Source organism: Sardina pilchardus, chromosome 20 (assembly GCF_963854185.1).
Source record: "Sardina pilchardus chromosome 20, fSarPil1.1, whole genome shotgun sequence".
Lineage (NCBI taxonomy): Eukaryota > Metazoa > Chordata > Actinopteri > Clupeiformes > Clupeidae > Sardina > Sardina pilchardus.
In genome coordinates, this window is record NC_085013.1 from 16,639,916 (window position 1) to 16,655,497 (window position 15,582).

Sequence of the window (15,582 nt, forward strand, 5' to 3'; positions counted from 1 at the left end):
TCCTTTAGTGGTAGGCTAATTCAGGTGTTGGCTTGTGTGCTTTTCTGTGAAATGTTCTTCTGTAAAGTGCAGTTATTTTCCCTGAGGACAGTGGACACTGAGGAAAATAACTGCATCATAAAAGGTATAGCCTAAAAAATATTATATTACATTCTGCTTAGTCCATTTTTGTACCCACCAACTTCTCACCCATTTGTTGCATAGCCTACACTGTGAACAGTCAGTCAATTGGAACATCACGGTTTAATCAGCAGGCAATCACTAATAATGTTATTATACTACAAATGCCCTTTATTGGAAACAATATTTTGGTTTCTGAATTGTTTGAGCTAATATTTTAACAATAAGCCTATAGGCTACTTATGGGAAAGGATTTTAAGTGATTATCTGATGCATAGGCCTAAATTGGGACAAAACAATCAGCTAAAACGAGAACACAAAACCCTGTGAACAGATGAGTAGTAGTTTGGTCAGTTACAAAAATACTGAAATATATGGAAGATTATAATGTTATCAGTAGGCCTATTATTAGGCTGCCTAGTAGGCCTATATTATTAGGCTATCATGTCTAATCATTCAACTAGGTAGCCTAGCCTTTCAGGCGTTGATTTTCTATTTCAGCTTTTGTTTTCTGTATTTTATTAAGCATTGACTCCTTCCCAGACAATTTCTTCCTGGTATTAATAACATTTTAGCAACTCCCTAGGTACGAGGAAATCGGTCTTTTGTGGAAAGAACCAACTTGATAGTTTACAGTCTGTAGGCTACTCCTTTCGAATGGCCCTCTTCAGCTGTCTCCATCCCACAATGCACCCCGACCGGCAGCCTTTGAAAACGTAGCGCGGCTGATTCAAGATGGCGGAGATGGAACAGCTGCTGGACGAAAGTGAGTTACCAGCTAACGACGATACACTGGTGGATATTTAGTAGACGTACAATGTTTCGGCTTTAGTAGACCGTATACCAGCATGACGGCCACTTGACAAGATGCTGTGTGCTTATTTAATCAACGTTACACAGTTTATAACTACTTAACATTATTGTTGCAAAAATTGTTTTTGAGCTTCGGACCAGCTGCTGACTTTCGTCTACCAGTTGTTCTCATTTGCTCTGTTTTGACTTTTGCTTTTTGGTTAGTCAGCTAAATATTCGGATTTGTTAAACTCTGTTGTATCCCGGTTTGGGCTTCTCGTGATCTGTTTTCAGACAGATGTCAGTTGGCTTGTCTGTCTGTTAATTATACTGTACTTATTTTAGCTACTGTGGCTAGCTGATGAGGGTCCTAGCTAAGATAGTTGGCTTGCTACTGGATACCTTCGTAGCTAGCTAGCTCCAAACTAGCCAACTAGTGCTAGCCTTTACCTGTATCTGACTGGCTGTCATTTCACAAATACTGCGTCTGGAGGGCCTTGGTTAAATGTTGTCCATTAATGATGACTCGATTTCAAAGAAGCAGCTAGAGACATTACCATGATCTCCAACCCCCTTCAATGCAGTTCGTATTGGCCGTAAATGATTGTGTCGACCCCAATTTCATAACAAATTAGGCATTTTTCGTCTGAACATTTTCACTAGCTATGTGACGTTAGCTTGCTAATGATAACCATGAAAAACATAATATATCGAAGAGGGTTTGCTTTAAATACAGTAAGTTACAGAAAACGCTTGACATTCCACTTAACAGTTTACCTCTCTCCCTTCAGGTTCGTCAGCAAAAGCTCTTGTCAGTCTGAAAGGTAATGCCACCCACCGTGCAGCAACTGATTAGGCTAATAAACATTTCAATTTACCGTAAGAATGTGTATTAACCACAAAACAAGCTTAGAATTTTAATTAACCATATAGCAATCCTGTTGTTAACTCCATAATGGTTCTCCAAAATTCCTTCTGTGCACTGTTACCATGAAGTATTTGTTTTAAACCTTAATTTTCAGAAGGAAGTTTATCAAACACTTGGAGTGAAAAACATGGATCATCCAGATCTCCAAAGGGAAGGACAGATTTTTCACCTGTGGACAATGTATGCCTGACTCTGTAATTCATATTGCGCCTTAGCCTTAGTAGTTTTCATATAGTCGCCTTATGGTACATTAGAATCCTCTGCTTGGAGGCCACTCAAGCTTTGTCTTTCTGATATGAATTGCAGACCAGGGGTTCAAAGAGGAGCCGTGTTCTGTCTGAGGAGGATGAAGGGCCAGTCACCTCCAGATCGCCTAGGAGGAGTCATAGAGTAACCACTATGCCACAGGTTACAGTCTATGTATTTATGTACACTAGTGAATATTATGTTATCTATTGTAATTGTAAATGGACAACTTACTGCTAGACTGGAGAGACCTAGAGAAGGTCTATCTGTTCAGACTGTGACATTAGGCTCAGTTAACAATAGCCATGGTGGTGCACTAATTTATCCAGAATTTTGTTTCAGGTTATTGTGTTGAACTAAGAATATAGTAAAAAAAAAAAACACTGTTTGTGACATTTTTATTTATCTTCACAGATTGTGTTTTTCTTTTCTTTTTTCTTTTAATTTTGTGTACATGTTTGCTGTGAAGATAGATATCTCCAAATGGCTAAAATGTCTATGAAGTTTAAAAGTTATAGCAACATCGCCACTCTCTACTTTTGCCATCCTCTTTCCAGAAATTTGCTGATTTTGCAGTCCCAGACAAAAAGGCTTCTCAGAAGATTGGACTGAGATTGAGAAATTTATTAAAATTGCCTAAAGCACACAAGTGGTGCATATATGAATGGTTTTATTCAAACATTGATGGGTATGTGTTACCATGCACTTTTGTGTTAATAGCTCTCTGCTATTTGTAACATTTCTTTATGGACCACACACTGCCACTGAAAGTGTTTTCCCTATACTGTCTAGACCTTTATTTGAAGGAGACAATGACTTCTGCCTCTGCCTGAAAGAGTCATTCCCAGGTCTAAAAACAAGGAAGTTGACAAGAGTTGAATGGGCAACAATCAGAAGATTGATGGGGAAACCTAGAAGGTGATGTGGCATATGCAATTCTGGTGTCTTTTGAGGTTTCAAATCATCATTGTATACTTCTAGTTCTATTAATCTAAAATTATGTTAATAACCAGGATTTTTTTTACTAATGATTTTTTAAAAAAAAGATACAGTGCAATGTCTGGCCTCAGTCAGTGTTCATTGCACTGTTCACTGTAAATGTCATTTTTGATTGCAGTAGAATGAACTGTGAATGTGTTGGGCAGGTGTTCATCTGGATTCTTTGCAGAGGAGCGGTCAGCCCTGGAGCAGAAGAGACAGAAGATTCGACTTCTGCAGCAGCGCAAGCTGGCAGACTTGTTACAATGCAAAGACTTGCCTGAGGAGATCCCCTTGCCCCTAGTCATAGGAACCAAAGTCACAGGTAAGTTAGTGGAACGGTCTAGGTGTCCGGGGTCTATGTTAAGCATAGGCGTTTTGGCAAGCAGTGATGTTTTGTTTGGACGGAGGTCTAGAAATAGTTCCAGCAGATGGCAGTGTTTATGTGTTCTGATATTTAAGGTCGTCGTCATCACTGCATGAAGATAATACAGATCCTGGCAGACCCATTCAATGAATTTATTTTGTTTCAAACAGTATAAAATGTGTCCTACAGTTGATCACTGAGAACTTACCCACTTACACTATCCCTTAAGTGAGCAGTAAACAGATAGCAGGAAGGCATGTACAACTCTGTGAGGATGTTCTGATTTGTTTACAAGTTCAGTCTATGTTGTATTGCCGTATTGATTATAAACGGAATTCTAGAGACCAATCCCTTTGTCATAGTTCTCAGTGCTAGTTACCAGAAATGACCAGCTAGCCTAGGTGATGAGTGGTGTATATCCTGTTAGACAATGTCATTTCTTACCACACTTTTTGTGAAAATGTGGGAAACTCAAACACCCATCCCTCCCCTAGCTCGCCTGAGAGGTGTTCATGACGGCCTCTTCACTGGCCAAGTCGACGCTGTGGACACCGGTGCAGCCACATACAGGGTCACGTTTGACAGAAAGGGTCTAGGGACACACACCGTTCCGGATTATGAAGTCCTCGTAAGTCTGTTGACCACCGCTAGTGCTGAATGTGATTTGCAGACCTGGTGTAATTTAGTTTGGTTGCATACTGTGTTGTAAATATAATTTTAGAAGAGAGAATTGAAGGTGAACTGTTACCATTTAGGTCTACTGTAATCAGAAAACAACTGAGGTTATTCAGATTTCTGCTTCGTCAGTAGTATCGGTCTGCACAGTGACACTGCTTTGCACTGTTTTTTAGTTTCTTATTAGATATCTGGGCCCGTATTCACTAAGAGTACTCCTAAGAGTACCGCTAGAAGATTTTAGTTAGGAGTTTTCCCTTAAAAGTTATTCACAAAGCCCTTCAGACCTACTTTTAGTAAGGAGAAACGCCCACTCCTAAACTAAAAGTGAGTCTTCGTTGCTATGGTTGACGTCATTACTCATGCACGAGCTTGATGAAAGTGACCACCTTGATTGGCTGGTGATTATAACGCGGGAATGATGGCAAAAACCTCCCCTACGATGACGAGTTGAGTGACAGGTGTCAGGTCTTAGCTGGTGAGAATGCTTGCGCTATGTCGGACTGTGAAGGATGGAAGATGATGAATAAATGGATATAGCCTAAATTAATAAAGAGTAGGCCTAGGCTAAAGCAAATAGCCTAGGAGCATAATGAAACATGGACTGGAGCAGTAGCCTATATTTGCAACATGGTTTAAATGAATCTGTATGAAAGCACGTAGCCCACATTCGCAAGAGGATAAACAATTTAATTTAATTTAGCCCTACAACGACACGTTACATTTAGTTTACATGCAGTGGTGGTTTTTTGATTGTCGGTGGCGTTATTGCATCTCTTAGTTGCAATGCACAATGATTCCCTCGCATGACAGCTCCTGTAACCGCACGGTCATTTCACTACATTGCGACGTGAAATGCCACTAAAAGCGGTTTGTGAATAGGTCTTACTGAGTTAGGAGTCCTCTCGACTTCTTTTAAGCTGTCCTAGACTTAGGAGCTACTTTTAGGCTTAAAATGCTTTGTGAATTACTTTTAGTGAGAAAAATTAGGAGTCCTAAAGTTAGGAGTGACACGCCCATTATTTTTAGGAGTTTCTCCTAAATTCGCCAGTTAGGAGCTACTTTTAGCCCTAAAATTCTTTGTGAATACGGGCCCTGAACCTTATTGTGCATGACTAGGCTTCCTAGGCCAAGTTAGTAGACTACAGTAGACTACAGTTGAAACTTTAATAAGTTGCCGTCTGAAACCTTTTGTCTTGGTGTGTATACTATATACCATTATCCTCTGATTCCAGAGCCATGATCCAGGTGAGACCATGCCACTTTCAGCCTTTGCTCAGAAGCAGCGTCCAGCCCGCCTCCACACCTTCCTGACACCCACTCGAGAACCGTACCCCTCATCAGCCCCATCTGCACTAATGGTATCAGCCTTTCACACTCAATAGAGGGAACACTAGACTTGTGTGTTAGGGTAACACACAAGATCAAATGTATATCCAAAAACAAACCCCTGTCCTTATTTGGCCTTATATTCTACAAATGCTCATGCTTTCATTCTACTGTTTGTTTGTCTGCAGGATAATGACCCTTTGCTCGGTCAGTCTCCATGGAAGAGTACCCTGACCACATCTGAGGGAGATACACTTGGCGGCTTTCCAGTTAATTTTCTTGTTCAAGTTGTGAGTCATCTCCAAAGATTACGTATTTCTAATTAATTAGGCCCTGATTTTGATTGTATTGAATTTTGCGCTGATTGATAATCAGTAATCTCTTGTATTTCAGACACGGTTGTCAAAGATCCTCATGGTTAAGAAGGAGCATATAAAACAGTTAAAAGAGATGAATGCAGAAGCTGAAAAACTGGTATGTGTGTTTTCTGAGAAGTAGATGTATTTCTGTATTGTAATCTTCTTTCTCAGTGTGTTGAAGTATTGTTAATGTCTAAATTATGTTTTTACAGAAATCCTATGCAATGCCAATAGAATACGAGTTTCAAAGGAGATATGCTACCATTGTGTTGGACCTTGAGCAGCTTAACAAAGACCTCAATAAAGTGTTACATGAGGTTCAGCAGTATTGCTATAAGGTGATGACCCATCCTTTCAGACATATATACACAATGTAGGCTATGGATCATTTACCATTGGGGGCCTGCCCTCACATGCCACTTTATTAACCTGCCTGACTAGTAGTCAAACATGGTGGACTATGTAACTGAACTGAGTAAGTTACATCAGTAATATGAAGATTGTGACTAACATTTACATTGAGATTGTCTTTACATCCTCATTTACTGTAGAATACCGTTTTTGCACCTTGTCAGGGATTTTTGGACATTTTGGAAATTAACCCTTTCAATTGTCTTGAATTAATTTAAGGGACTTCAGATGACTTTCAATTAGCTTTAAAAGAAAATTGAACACGAGGAACAATTGTAAGACATAAAATAACTCAATGGAGGAATTGATATTTCTCAATTTTCAATTATATTTAGCACTATAACCATACTTGTGTATCTTAAAGCGGCAAATTGTCATGTTCCTGTGTATTAACAACTCTACATTGCACAACACCAATTGCGTTTTGGGCACACATCGACAATGGCCTAAATGCCATACTCCACATTATAAGTTAGTGTATGAGTTTGAAGCCATTACGTTGAGGTCAAAGAACTAGTGCGTTGTGTTAATCTCTGTCACCTCATACAGCTGGCTCCAGAGCAGGGCCTTCAGCCCGCAGAGGAGGCCATTGATGTGCGGCGGCGCTGCGAGGAGGAGGCCCAGAAGATGGTCAGGCAGGCCAACACCCTCCCCAGCGGTCAGCACTGCGTCAACAGCCCACAGCTCACCCAGCTCATCTCCAACCTCACCACACTGCTGCTGCAGATCAAGGTAAGGAGGCAGCACGGTATCCCTGTCACAGAAAGCATTTGTAGATTAGGGATCAATGACATGAATGGGATTGTTTATGAATTGCTATACATACCTATACCTATACGTACTTCAAGTCTCCTTGTAGTATTGATTGATTTTGGATATTTAGGTAAGTCATTTAGTTACGTGTGTGTTTATGTGTGGTGGATATTTGAATTCAACAGCCAATTGTACCCCTTCTCTTTCCTTACTGTTCTGAAGCACTGTGTTGATTGGCTGGTTGATTTTTCTAGTTCTGAATTCTACCTCAAAAGCAAACCCTGTTTTGATTTTAAATGTGTTGAAATTTGAATTTGAATTTGAATTGAAACAAAGATCAACTGTCCTTGAAGGTCAATTTGATTAGATGCTTGGTCATTGAATTAGTCAGCCAAGTTAAATGCCATCATATTCTAGCATGCAATAATTCTTGTAATATTCTTGTAATATTTAAGAAATACAATTTTTGTTTTAGTGCTTGGCTGAGGGAGGTGATTTGAATTCCTTTGGGTTTAAATCATTGACCGATTCACTCAATGACATCAAAAAGTCAATTGATACTTCTAATGCCAGGTAAGAGCATTCGCTAATTGCATTCTATTACCATGTACAGTGCCCTCCAAAAGTATTGGAACACATGCTTAAAGTTAAATATAAAATCATCTTTTGGAAATGTATCTTAATGCCTTAAATGAAACAATGAGGAACTATTCAACCTATTCAACATAACCTCCTTGGCGGAGGTAATAATAAATGTTGGGTGACAATGGGTAATCATGTTTTCAACATTTACCAACTTAATCATGATTAGGATTTTTGCCATGATCAAGCAGCCCTACTTCCCTTGCATCAGTTTGTGACTGCATGCTTTCCCCCCACTTAACAGCTGCTTCCAGAACAACGTGGAGATCCATGTGTCCCACATCCAGAGCGGCCTGAGTCAGCTGGGGAACCTCCACGCCTTCACGGCCAACAACACCCATAGCGCTTAATTCTTCCAGCATTTAGCAGATATCTAACAATCACTCTGTACATATCCTCTGACATAATCTTAATATACCTCGGACAGCAAGAAGTGCAACTTCAAAACCTCCAGAGAACATTACTCTTGATAGGCCAGAAAGTTGGAAAGTGAAGTTTTATGCAAGAGATTTGTGAGATGGGTAAAAATGTTTGCACAGTGTTCACACATAATCAGGGTTCACCTCCACAACACACACACACGCACGCACACACACACACTAGATTGCAAAGAAATGGACTGTTTCACCCTCTTCTCATACATCACACCAGGACCAGCCCTGTTTCCATGCTGAGCTTTTGACATTGATCCGTTTTGATTTCTTCCCTTGAATGGAAGTAGAAACATTTTGATTGTCCGTAGCTGCACTTCTGGCCTTCAACTCCCTTTTTAAGGGCTTGTTTTACTTTGAACCTCATTCTCACTTTTATTTTTTTAGCACATGTATGGAAGTAATTGTTTTTCTTCCACGGCTACAAACTGTAATTGCCTGGGTCTGCTGATTTGTATCAGTAGATGACGCAGGGCTCTGAATTGACATTGCACAGTAATAGATGCGTTACACAAACTCTCTGCATAGAGAGATGTAGAGCGTAGTGGTTTGTGTTTTGCTGAAGAGGTTTTGATGCTTCTGGGTTTTTTTTTTTTTTTAATGCCATGAGATGTTTGTGTTATAGCATTGCTATTCATCTTTTCAATTTTAATTTCTGTACATTTGTAACACTCAAAATGAGTGATTTCACAGAAATGCAAACCTGAAAAAAAGAAAATCTACAGCCTTATACTTTAACAATATTCTGTGCTATTTTTGTACTCCTGGTAGTGTGCTTATAAGTCAGAATAAGTATTTATAATCATCTCTGGAGTTCTGAGATGGCTGTAATGTTATGTGTAAATACTTCTAAATGATTTTTATCACGAGTCTTTGTACAGTTATTACCATAATTCTGGAAATGTATGTTAAAAATAGATACTTGCCTCCAGTAGTCATTTTGCTTAAATTGCAATGAACCCAACATAAGATCTTATTTATAAGTATATTTTATTGCATTTATGGTGCGTCAATCTCTTAAACCAAAATGGTGCACATTTTCCCTATGCAAAACTGCCTTCGAAAATCTTGTTTCCCCTTGATGTGTGAAATTAAAATGATTTCTCCCACTTCCGTTGGCCAATCTTTGTTCTGTTAGTTATTGTCATCAAATTCTCCTAGGCTCATTCAACTTTATGTAGCACTGCGCACATCTGGTTGTAAGTGAAGCATACTGGACTTTAGCACAATGCAAGCATTGTATTAAGCTCAGTACGCGTCACGATCAGCAGCCAGATCTGCGCAGCGCCTAATGTGATGTACTGACTGCACCTGCACAAGTTTTAAGTGTCTCGTGTCTTTAGTTACACCTGTTACCCTACTGGCCAGGTGCATACCTTACTCAAGTCAACCGTATAAGCCGCCTTGTCAATGATTCTTGTGTGACTACTATAGCCTAATCCTAGCTATTCGAGCAGTGCTTTTCGTTGAAGGTAAGGTGTTGACTTTTACGCGTAAGAGTCATTAAACGTGTCTGCCTAGAGTCGACAAATAAGAGCATTTCCGGGAGTGAGTACGGAAGGCAGTAGGCGACGTGGCCACCTTGTTTGACAGTTCGAAGTGGAGCTATGACTATGGAAGTGCTGAAAACAGAGGCTGACAGCGGCAACCCTTCTGCTCATCAGAATGGTTCTGACAGCCCACAGACGACCTCTGAATTAGATGCCCAGGTGGAACTTTCACCGTCCTTAGAAAGGACAGAGACGGATTCGCGCCCCGACGAAAATGTGGCACAATGGTACATAGACAACAACTGGGGTCTGTCGCTTGAGGAATTGTTTGATATGTCACTGATCTTTTTGAAAGGTAATATTTCATGTATTATGCACAGATTCACGTAGGCTATTGACAATATAGGCCTAGAATAGCAATCAATGGATACATGATTTAAAGATGGGCAGTTGTCTCAGAGGGCTGGGAATGTTTGGAATTCTATGCTTCTATCCCAGCAGACATTTTGCTTCAACTTAAGTTGTTTTAAGTGTTTCTATACAAACCTAAGACTCATATCTTATTCTGCACATAATTTTGTTTTTGGCAATCAGTATTCTCAGGAAACGAATTGTGTTGAACTCATTCATTATCTGCATTTCAGTCAGTGATTCACCAAATAGGTGAACTCACCTGCACCATGTTATCCAAGGTGATTCTAGTTGCTGACGATACTTGTTTTACATTTAAAGAGAAAGATGGCAAAGCTTTCCAACCGACCTATGAGGAAAAACTGAGGCTGGTTGCCCTACATAAACAGGCATGTCAAGGGCCATATGACCCTAATGCCTGTCCGGAAGTAGGTTTCTTTGATGTCTTAGGAAATGACAGAAGGTATGTCAACAAAACATGTACCAATGTGAAGATGCACTAGTGTAAATCACATGTTGATGTAGCTTAATACAAACACTTATACTTGATACAAATGTTCAGTAATACAAGATTGTTTTCAACTATTTTGTACACACATTTCCACAGTAATTAGGCCACATCTTAAAGCCAGGTTGCTTGTAATTCATCCCATTTTTCGTGCAATTTGATTCACTTGTGTTCATTGGTCTGACAGGAAAATATGGGAAAGCCTTGGCAAAATGACAAAAGAAGATGCCATGGTAGGATTCATTAAGCTGCTGCACACCTGTTGTCCTTTATTCTCTCCGTATGTTACATCTCATAAGATAGAAAAAGAAGAACAGGAGAGAAAAAGGTAAGCCTCATTTCCAATCATTTGCAGAGCCACAATTCTAATTTTGGTTACCACACATCTTTGGTTACCACACAGCTGTCCCGGGTATTCTGTCTATGGCCCAAACCTGTCTGTTTCTCCACATCTTGTTAGTGTGAATAGGTCATGGAAACTGAAGGCAGCTGTCTCAGTCCAGGTGTAATACATCTGGTTTTTCCTGTTAGAGACTAGAATGCAAGTCTTAGGGAGTCATTAGAGAGTTCAGATGCCAGCAGATAACCTATTGATTTTTATTTGCCTTGATCACTTGGACTGTCCCAACTGGACCTGGTTTAAAGCTGCAGAGTGCTCAGCTCTTCCCTAATCTGGAATTGCTTTTGTTCACAATCAGACAAACAATTGTAGCGGATATGTTAGCATTACCCTTTGACCTTTCAAAAACCTCTTCCAAAGGCTGAGTGTAATGTCTTCTCTTTGCTGTCTTCAGAAAGGAGGAGGAGGAGCGACTCAGGCTGGAGAGAGAGGAGATGGAGCGACGACGACAGGAAGAGGAACAGTGCCGCAGAGAGCAGCAGGAACAACAGCAGCGTGAGGAGGAGAAGAGGAGACGAGAGGAGGAGGAGCGACTACGGATTGAACAGCAGAAGTAAGTGGGCTTGCTCACGGTAGAAGTCCTGCCTTCCAAGATAACATTAGGCAGCAAGGCATCAAGGCATGTCCAAATCAAATGTTTGTGTAAAATTCAGCCTTGTAAGACAAGAAAGGGAAAAATTCAATGAAAAAATCTTCAAAATGTCTCTGCTTCAACGCCCAGTAATTAAAGTCAGCTGTTCTGTGTCCTGCTGTGTCCTGGCAACGGCGTTCTGTGTTGCTATATCTTGTTAGGCCATCCAAAACAAAGTTCATAGCTTGCACATGCCTGCTCCAACGAGGCTACAGGGTACACAAACCATAGGAGGTGGCAAGAATGCATGTATGATAAACTGTGTATCTTGTAGCCTTGTTTTGGTTTACACAATGGCCGCCACCTGAATAAGGCGAATGGCAAGTTAGACAGTTGAAAGCAGCAAGGCAGCTGCCTTCCATTCAGGACAAACCATATGTCTGCTTTACTTTTGGGCGAAGTCTTTGACCACAAACCTCAAACTTGCTGCAGTCACATGTCTATAACAAAAACACTCAAAATCATTAGGGTAAAATTGATCTTATTCATTATCGGTGACTGTATATGACCAACGCTGGGTCTTTGTTCCCTTGCCATGACAGACAGCAGATCATGGCAGCCCTGAATGCCCAGACATCAGTCCAGTTCCAGCAGTACGCTGCCCAGCAGTGCCCAGATGACCCAGAGCAGCAGCAACTCCTCATCCGACAGCTGCAAGAGCAACACTACCAGCAATACATCCAGCAGGCATGGCAACTATCCCAGCAACAGGTACAGTGATTCCCAATCCTCAACGACTGAACAAGAGGAATGCTTACTGTGGTCTGGAATGTATTCCAGACACTCGAGTGGCTTTAACTGGGCATAACTGAGTCTCTGCAGTTTGCTACAGCTAGCTACACCTCCTGTAAAGCTGAGTGTCACCGGTCTACTACAGCACATTACAGAGCCATGCCTTTTTATCCAGCAGACACAGGTGGAGCCACAGGTGGAGTCTCCAGATTACAGAGAGCAGAGTGAGGCCTGTGTGGGTCCTCACAGTGAGAGTGTGAGTGATCATCTGGACACTAGCCTCTCACAGGAACAAACAGACACTGATACACCACAAGGTATGTGCTGTTGTATGTTTGATTGATGCCTACAATGTGCTGCATTGAGAGCTTTGTGGTGTCTTAATGAACTTTAAGTACATGTTTAAGGAGCAACTCTTTGATGTGCTCAACACCACAGTACAGTGGTATGAACCCAGCACAGTGATACTGACCCCTGCAGCACAGTGACACTGCCCCTACACTGACCCCTTTGCTGTGCACTGATACTGACCTTTGCTGTGCAGTGCTGCCGACGTCTGTAAAAATGCATCATATTATTGTAATGACTGAAAGGTCATGTATTGATTGATACAGTTCAGATACAAGTCTTTTCCATTGAAGTGCTTTTTGGAATCTCTTCAAAACGCTGACCTTGAGTCATTCTTTAGAGAGCTCTCAACAACAGGCCTGTGCTGAACTTTCTCTTGTGTCCTTCATGTTTTAAGGGATCTCGACCCCATCCATGTGGACAAGGCCACTTATCAAAGACTTTAAGGAAAAAATGCACGATGATCCAGACTCTATAATCACAGTTGGTAGGGGTGAAGTGGTCACAATACGTGTGCCTACCAATGAAGATGGCAAGTATATGTTCTGGGAGTTTGCCACGGATCACTATGACATTGGCTTTGGGCTCTACTTTGAGTGGACAAATTTGAACGCTGGTTCCAGCAGTGTAAGCACCGGGATTGAACCTAGTGATGACACAGGGAATGGTGAGCATGGACATCCACACATACACACACATGTTATGAAATTGTTTTGTATTTAATGCAGTCATGGTAAATTACAACAATTAGAACTAGCCTACTGTGTCTCCTGTATTGTATAGGTCACTCTGTTAGTCACAGTGTATTTACAATTTACAAGTTTAAATGTATTTCCATGAGATAAAATAATAAGCAGCCTTGAATGAATACAAGCTTGACATTTTTCATGGAACATACAAACATTTGTGACGTTCAGATGTATGTTACATCTTCCTCAGACACTAGTCTTGTGCACCTTTTTAAGTAAATATACTGTATATTTTGTGAACATCTGTGTGCTCCAATTAGAGCAACTTTTCTCCACTCATTTGTTTCTCAATTGAAAGGGGAGCCTCCAGAGACAGCGAAGGTCACTCAGACGCCTTTGACCGAGGAGGTTGTGCCTGTTTATCGGCGAGATAGCCACGAGGAAGTGTATGCTGGGAGCCACCAGTATCCAGGACAGGGGACATATCTGCTCAAGTTCGACAACTCCTACTCCCTCTGGAGGTCCAAGGTTGTCTACTACAGGGTCTACTACACAAGATAAGGCTGGGGGCTGACCTGTTGGAGCTCAACTATTGTTGCCTTATTTTTAAAAAAATATTAGAAGGCATTACAAAGATCGACGTCTATGTTTTACAAATTTAACACAGTAACCTATTTCAAGCTGTATCTGGTGGTGTGGACCTCATGTTGGTGGTTACACTTAGAGGTGACAGTTACAAAGATAGACTGTGCAATTATAAAATGTTTAGAATAGCTTCACAGCAGTTATTCTCTTCATTTAAAATCACCTTTCAGCACAAACCTACATTGTTGCTGTTTCTCTTTCAAAGAAGAGCCATCAGCTGGACTGATATATTGGGGTGCACAGAACATGGAGTTTGTTTTTCTTAAACCTATGTACTTCCCCCACTAATGATTTTGCAAGCATTCTACTTGTATTATAGGCATACTGTAATTATAACGTCTTTGGCTGCTAAGAAGTAAAGAAATGAATAGCACTGAAGTACAATATATTTTTGTGTGTAGAATAAATATTTAATTTGTAACCAATGTAGTATCCACATCAGAGTACTGAAAAATAATTTCAAAACTGAAATAAAAAATGTATGAAACAATTGCAATTCAATGTCATCTCTGAGAAATTAACATCAAAGACAATGGAACTTTATCATTAAAATATTAATTTATCATTATGCACCAATTTAATTTGCCTCAGGAGGAAGTCCCATATGGACCCTAATTTGAATGATGAGTGAAATGCAGTCTTTAAGTCTAACCAAAGTTAATTGAAATGGCTAAATTAACACCATAGGGATTCCGGAACACCTTAACCATAGACACCGATGAATCAGTCCAACGTTCCCACCTACGAAAGCTACAACCTTCATACAGGAGAACTTTGCTTCTTTGCACCATAACACTCGATACAACAATCAATAATCCTGACATGAACCACCACCTAAAAGCATTGGTTGCACTCCAGGGCCTACACTACCCCTGTAGACCCTAGAGGTTAACCTTGTGACTGGCACAGATGTCTGCAGTTTTCTTTAGCTTAGCCAAAGATAATTAAGGGCGGAGCAAGATACTTCATGAGAAGCCACTTCCTCGAACCCGAATCGCAAGAGGGGGGGTCAAAATCCCCCTTTATGCAGAGCAGAGGCAGCAACTGTTCCATTGAAGTCTATGGACATAGATCAGAATTTCAACTATATGCTAAAATCTCCATTCTCTAGAGTTAGGAATGTGAATTTTGGGCACGGTTTCATGACCCTCAACCCCTTCTGACCACTTCAGGTACCTTTTTAGCATTTTTGAGCATTCCCGTCTGGAGAAAATCGACTTTATATCAGGTGTGCCCCTCTTGTTTATTCTGCTTATTGGCCGGTTGCTACGTACGCTCTACCTTGACAACATATAGCCAGCCAGCTGAACCAAATCCTGATTTGTGCTAACGACGATCAGATGGCGCTGGGGTAGCCTAACTTAATGAGAGCAGCGACATATTTCCATTATTCCATTGATGTTTTTATTCAATTCCTTGAAATGTATGCTTTGTGTGTGTTACTTCCATATTAGAACTAATAAATGTAGAGGGCTTGAAAGAGCAGCAAGATTATTTTGGAACATCATCAAGCATTGATAATCGAGTGCTTGATTTTGTACACCTGTGGAAAGGGACCTGATGAAACCAAGGGGGCAGGCATATTCCCGGAAGTAGAAACACGAAATGAGCTGGTGATCAACACTCTGCTAACTCCCTTGGACGGCCATAGATTTCAGATTTTTTTGCGATCCCATAACTTCATGTAACATGTGCCC

At 40.7% G+C, this 15,582-nt stretch overlaps 2 protein-coding genes across 3 annotated transcripts; both read left to right on the forward strand.

The window, feature by feature from the left end:
* Nucleotides 1–1,724: 1,724 nt before the first annotated feature.
* Nucleotides 1,725–9,140, forward strand: LOC134067779 (protein lin-9 homolog). The gene is made up of 14 exons (XM_062523216.1): nt 1,725–1,791; nt 1,938–2,020; nt 2,147–2,248; nt 2,644–2,774; nt 2,879–3,004; nt 3,232–3,389; nt 3,926–4,059; nt 5,342–5,467; nt 5,624–5,725; nt 5,829–5,909; nt 6,007–6,132; nt 6,755–6,937; nt 7,434–7,531; nt 7,845–9,140. The coding sequence occupies exons 1-14, from the start codon at nt 1,740–1,742 to the stop codon at nt 7,948–7,950; spliced, it is 1,608 nt and encodes a 535-aa protein (XP_062379200.1). The 5' UTR covers nt 1,725–1,739; the 3' UTR covers nt 7,951–9,140.
* Nucleotides 9,141–9,394: 254 nt separating this feature from the next.
* zgc:162964 (uncharacterized protein LOC560569 homolog) lies at nt 9,395–14,381 on the forward strand. Of its 2 annotated transcripts, none has more exons than XM_062522754.1 (8): nt 9,395–9,876; nt 10,254–10,395; nt 10,628–10,768; nt 11,235–11,393; nt 12,014–12,182; nt 12,379–12,520; nt 12,949–13,218; nt 13,599–14,381. In XM_062522754.1, exons 1-8 carry the CDS (start codon nt 9,639–9,641, stop codon nt 13,799–13,801), a joined length of 1,464 nt encoding a protein of 487 aa, XP_062378738.1. In that variant the 5' UTR covers nt 9,395–9,638; the 3' UTR covers nt 13,802–14,381. The 2 variants fall into 2 exon arrangements, with proteins under 2 accessions (XP_062378738.1, XP_062378739.1); XM_062522755.1 differs by having other exon boundaries at nt 12,382–12,520.
* The last annotated feature ends 1,201 nt before the right edge of the window (nt 14,382–15,582 follow it).

What these genes read in the sequence shown, in the direction of transcription:
- zgc:162964 (XM_062522754.1), top strand. Translation starts at nt 9,639, where the DNA reads ATGACTATGGAAGTGCTGAAAACAGAGGCTGACAGCGGCAACCCTTCT. An exon ending in CTACGGATTGAACAGCAGAA is followed by an intron (nt 11,394 to 12,013) that starts GTAAGTGGGCTT and finishes TTGCCATGACAG; the next exon opens with ACAGCAGATCATGGCAGCCC. An exon ending in GGCAACTATCCCAGCAACAG is followed by an intron (nt 12,183 to 12,378) that starts GTACAGTGATTC and finishes CTTTTTATCCAG; the next exon opens with CAGACACAGGTGGAGCCACA.
- LOC134067779 (XM_062523216.1), top strand. Translation starts at nt 1,740, where the DNA reads ATGCCACCCACCGTGCAGCAACTGATTAGGCTAATAAACATTTCAATT. An exon ending in AATAAACATTTCAATTTACC is followed by an intron (nt 1,792 to 1,937) that starts GTAAGAATGTGT and finishes AATTTTCAGAAG; the next exon opens with GAAGTTTATCAAACACTTGG. An exon ending in CATAGGAACCAAAGTCACAG is followed by an intron (nt 3,390 to 3,925) that starts GTAAGTTAGTGG and finishes TCCCTCCCCTAG; the next exon opens with CTCGCCTGAGAGGTGTTCAT.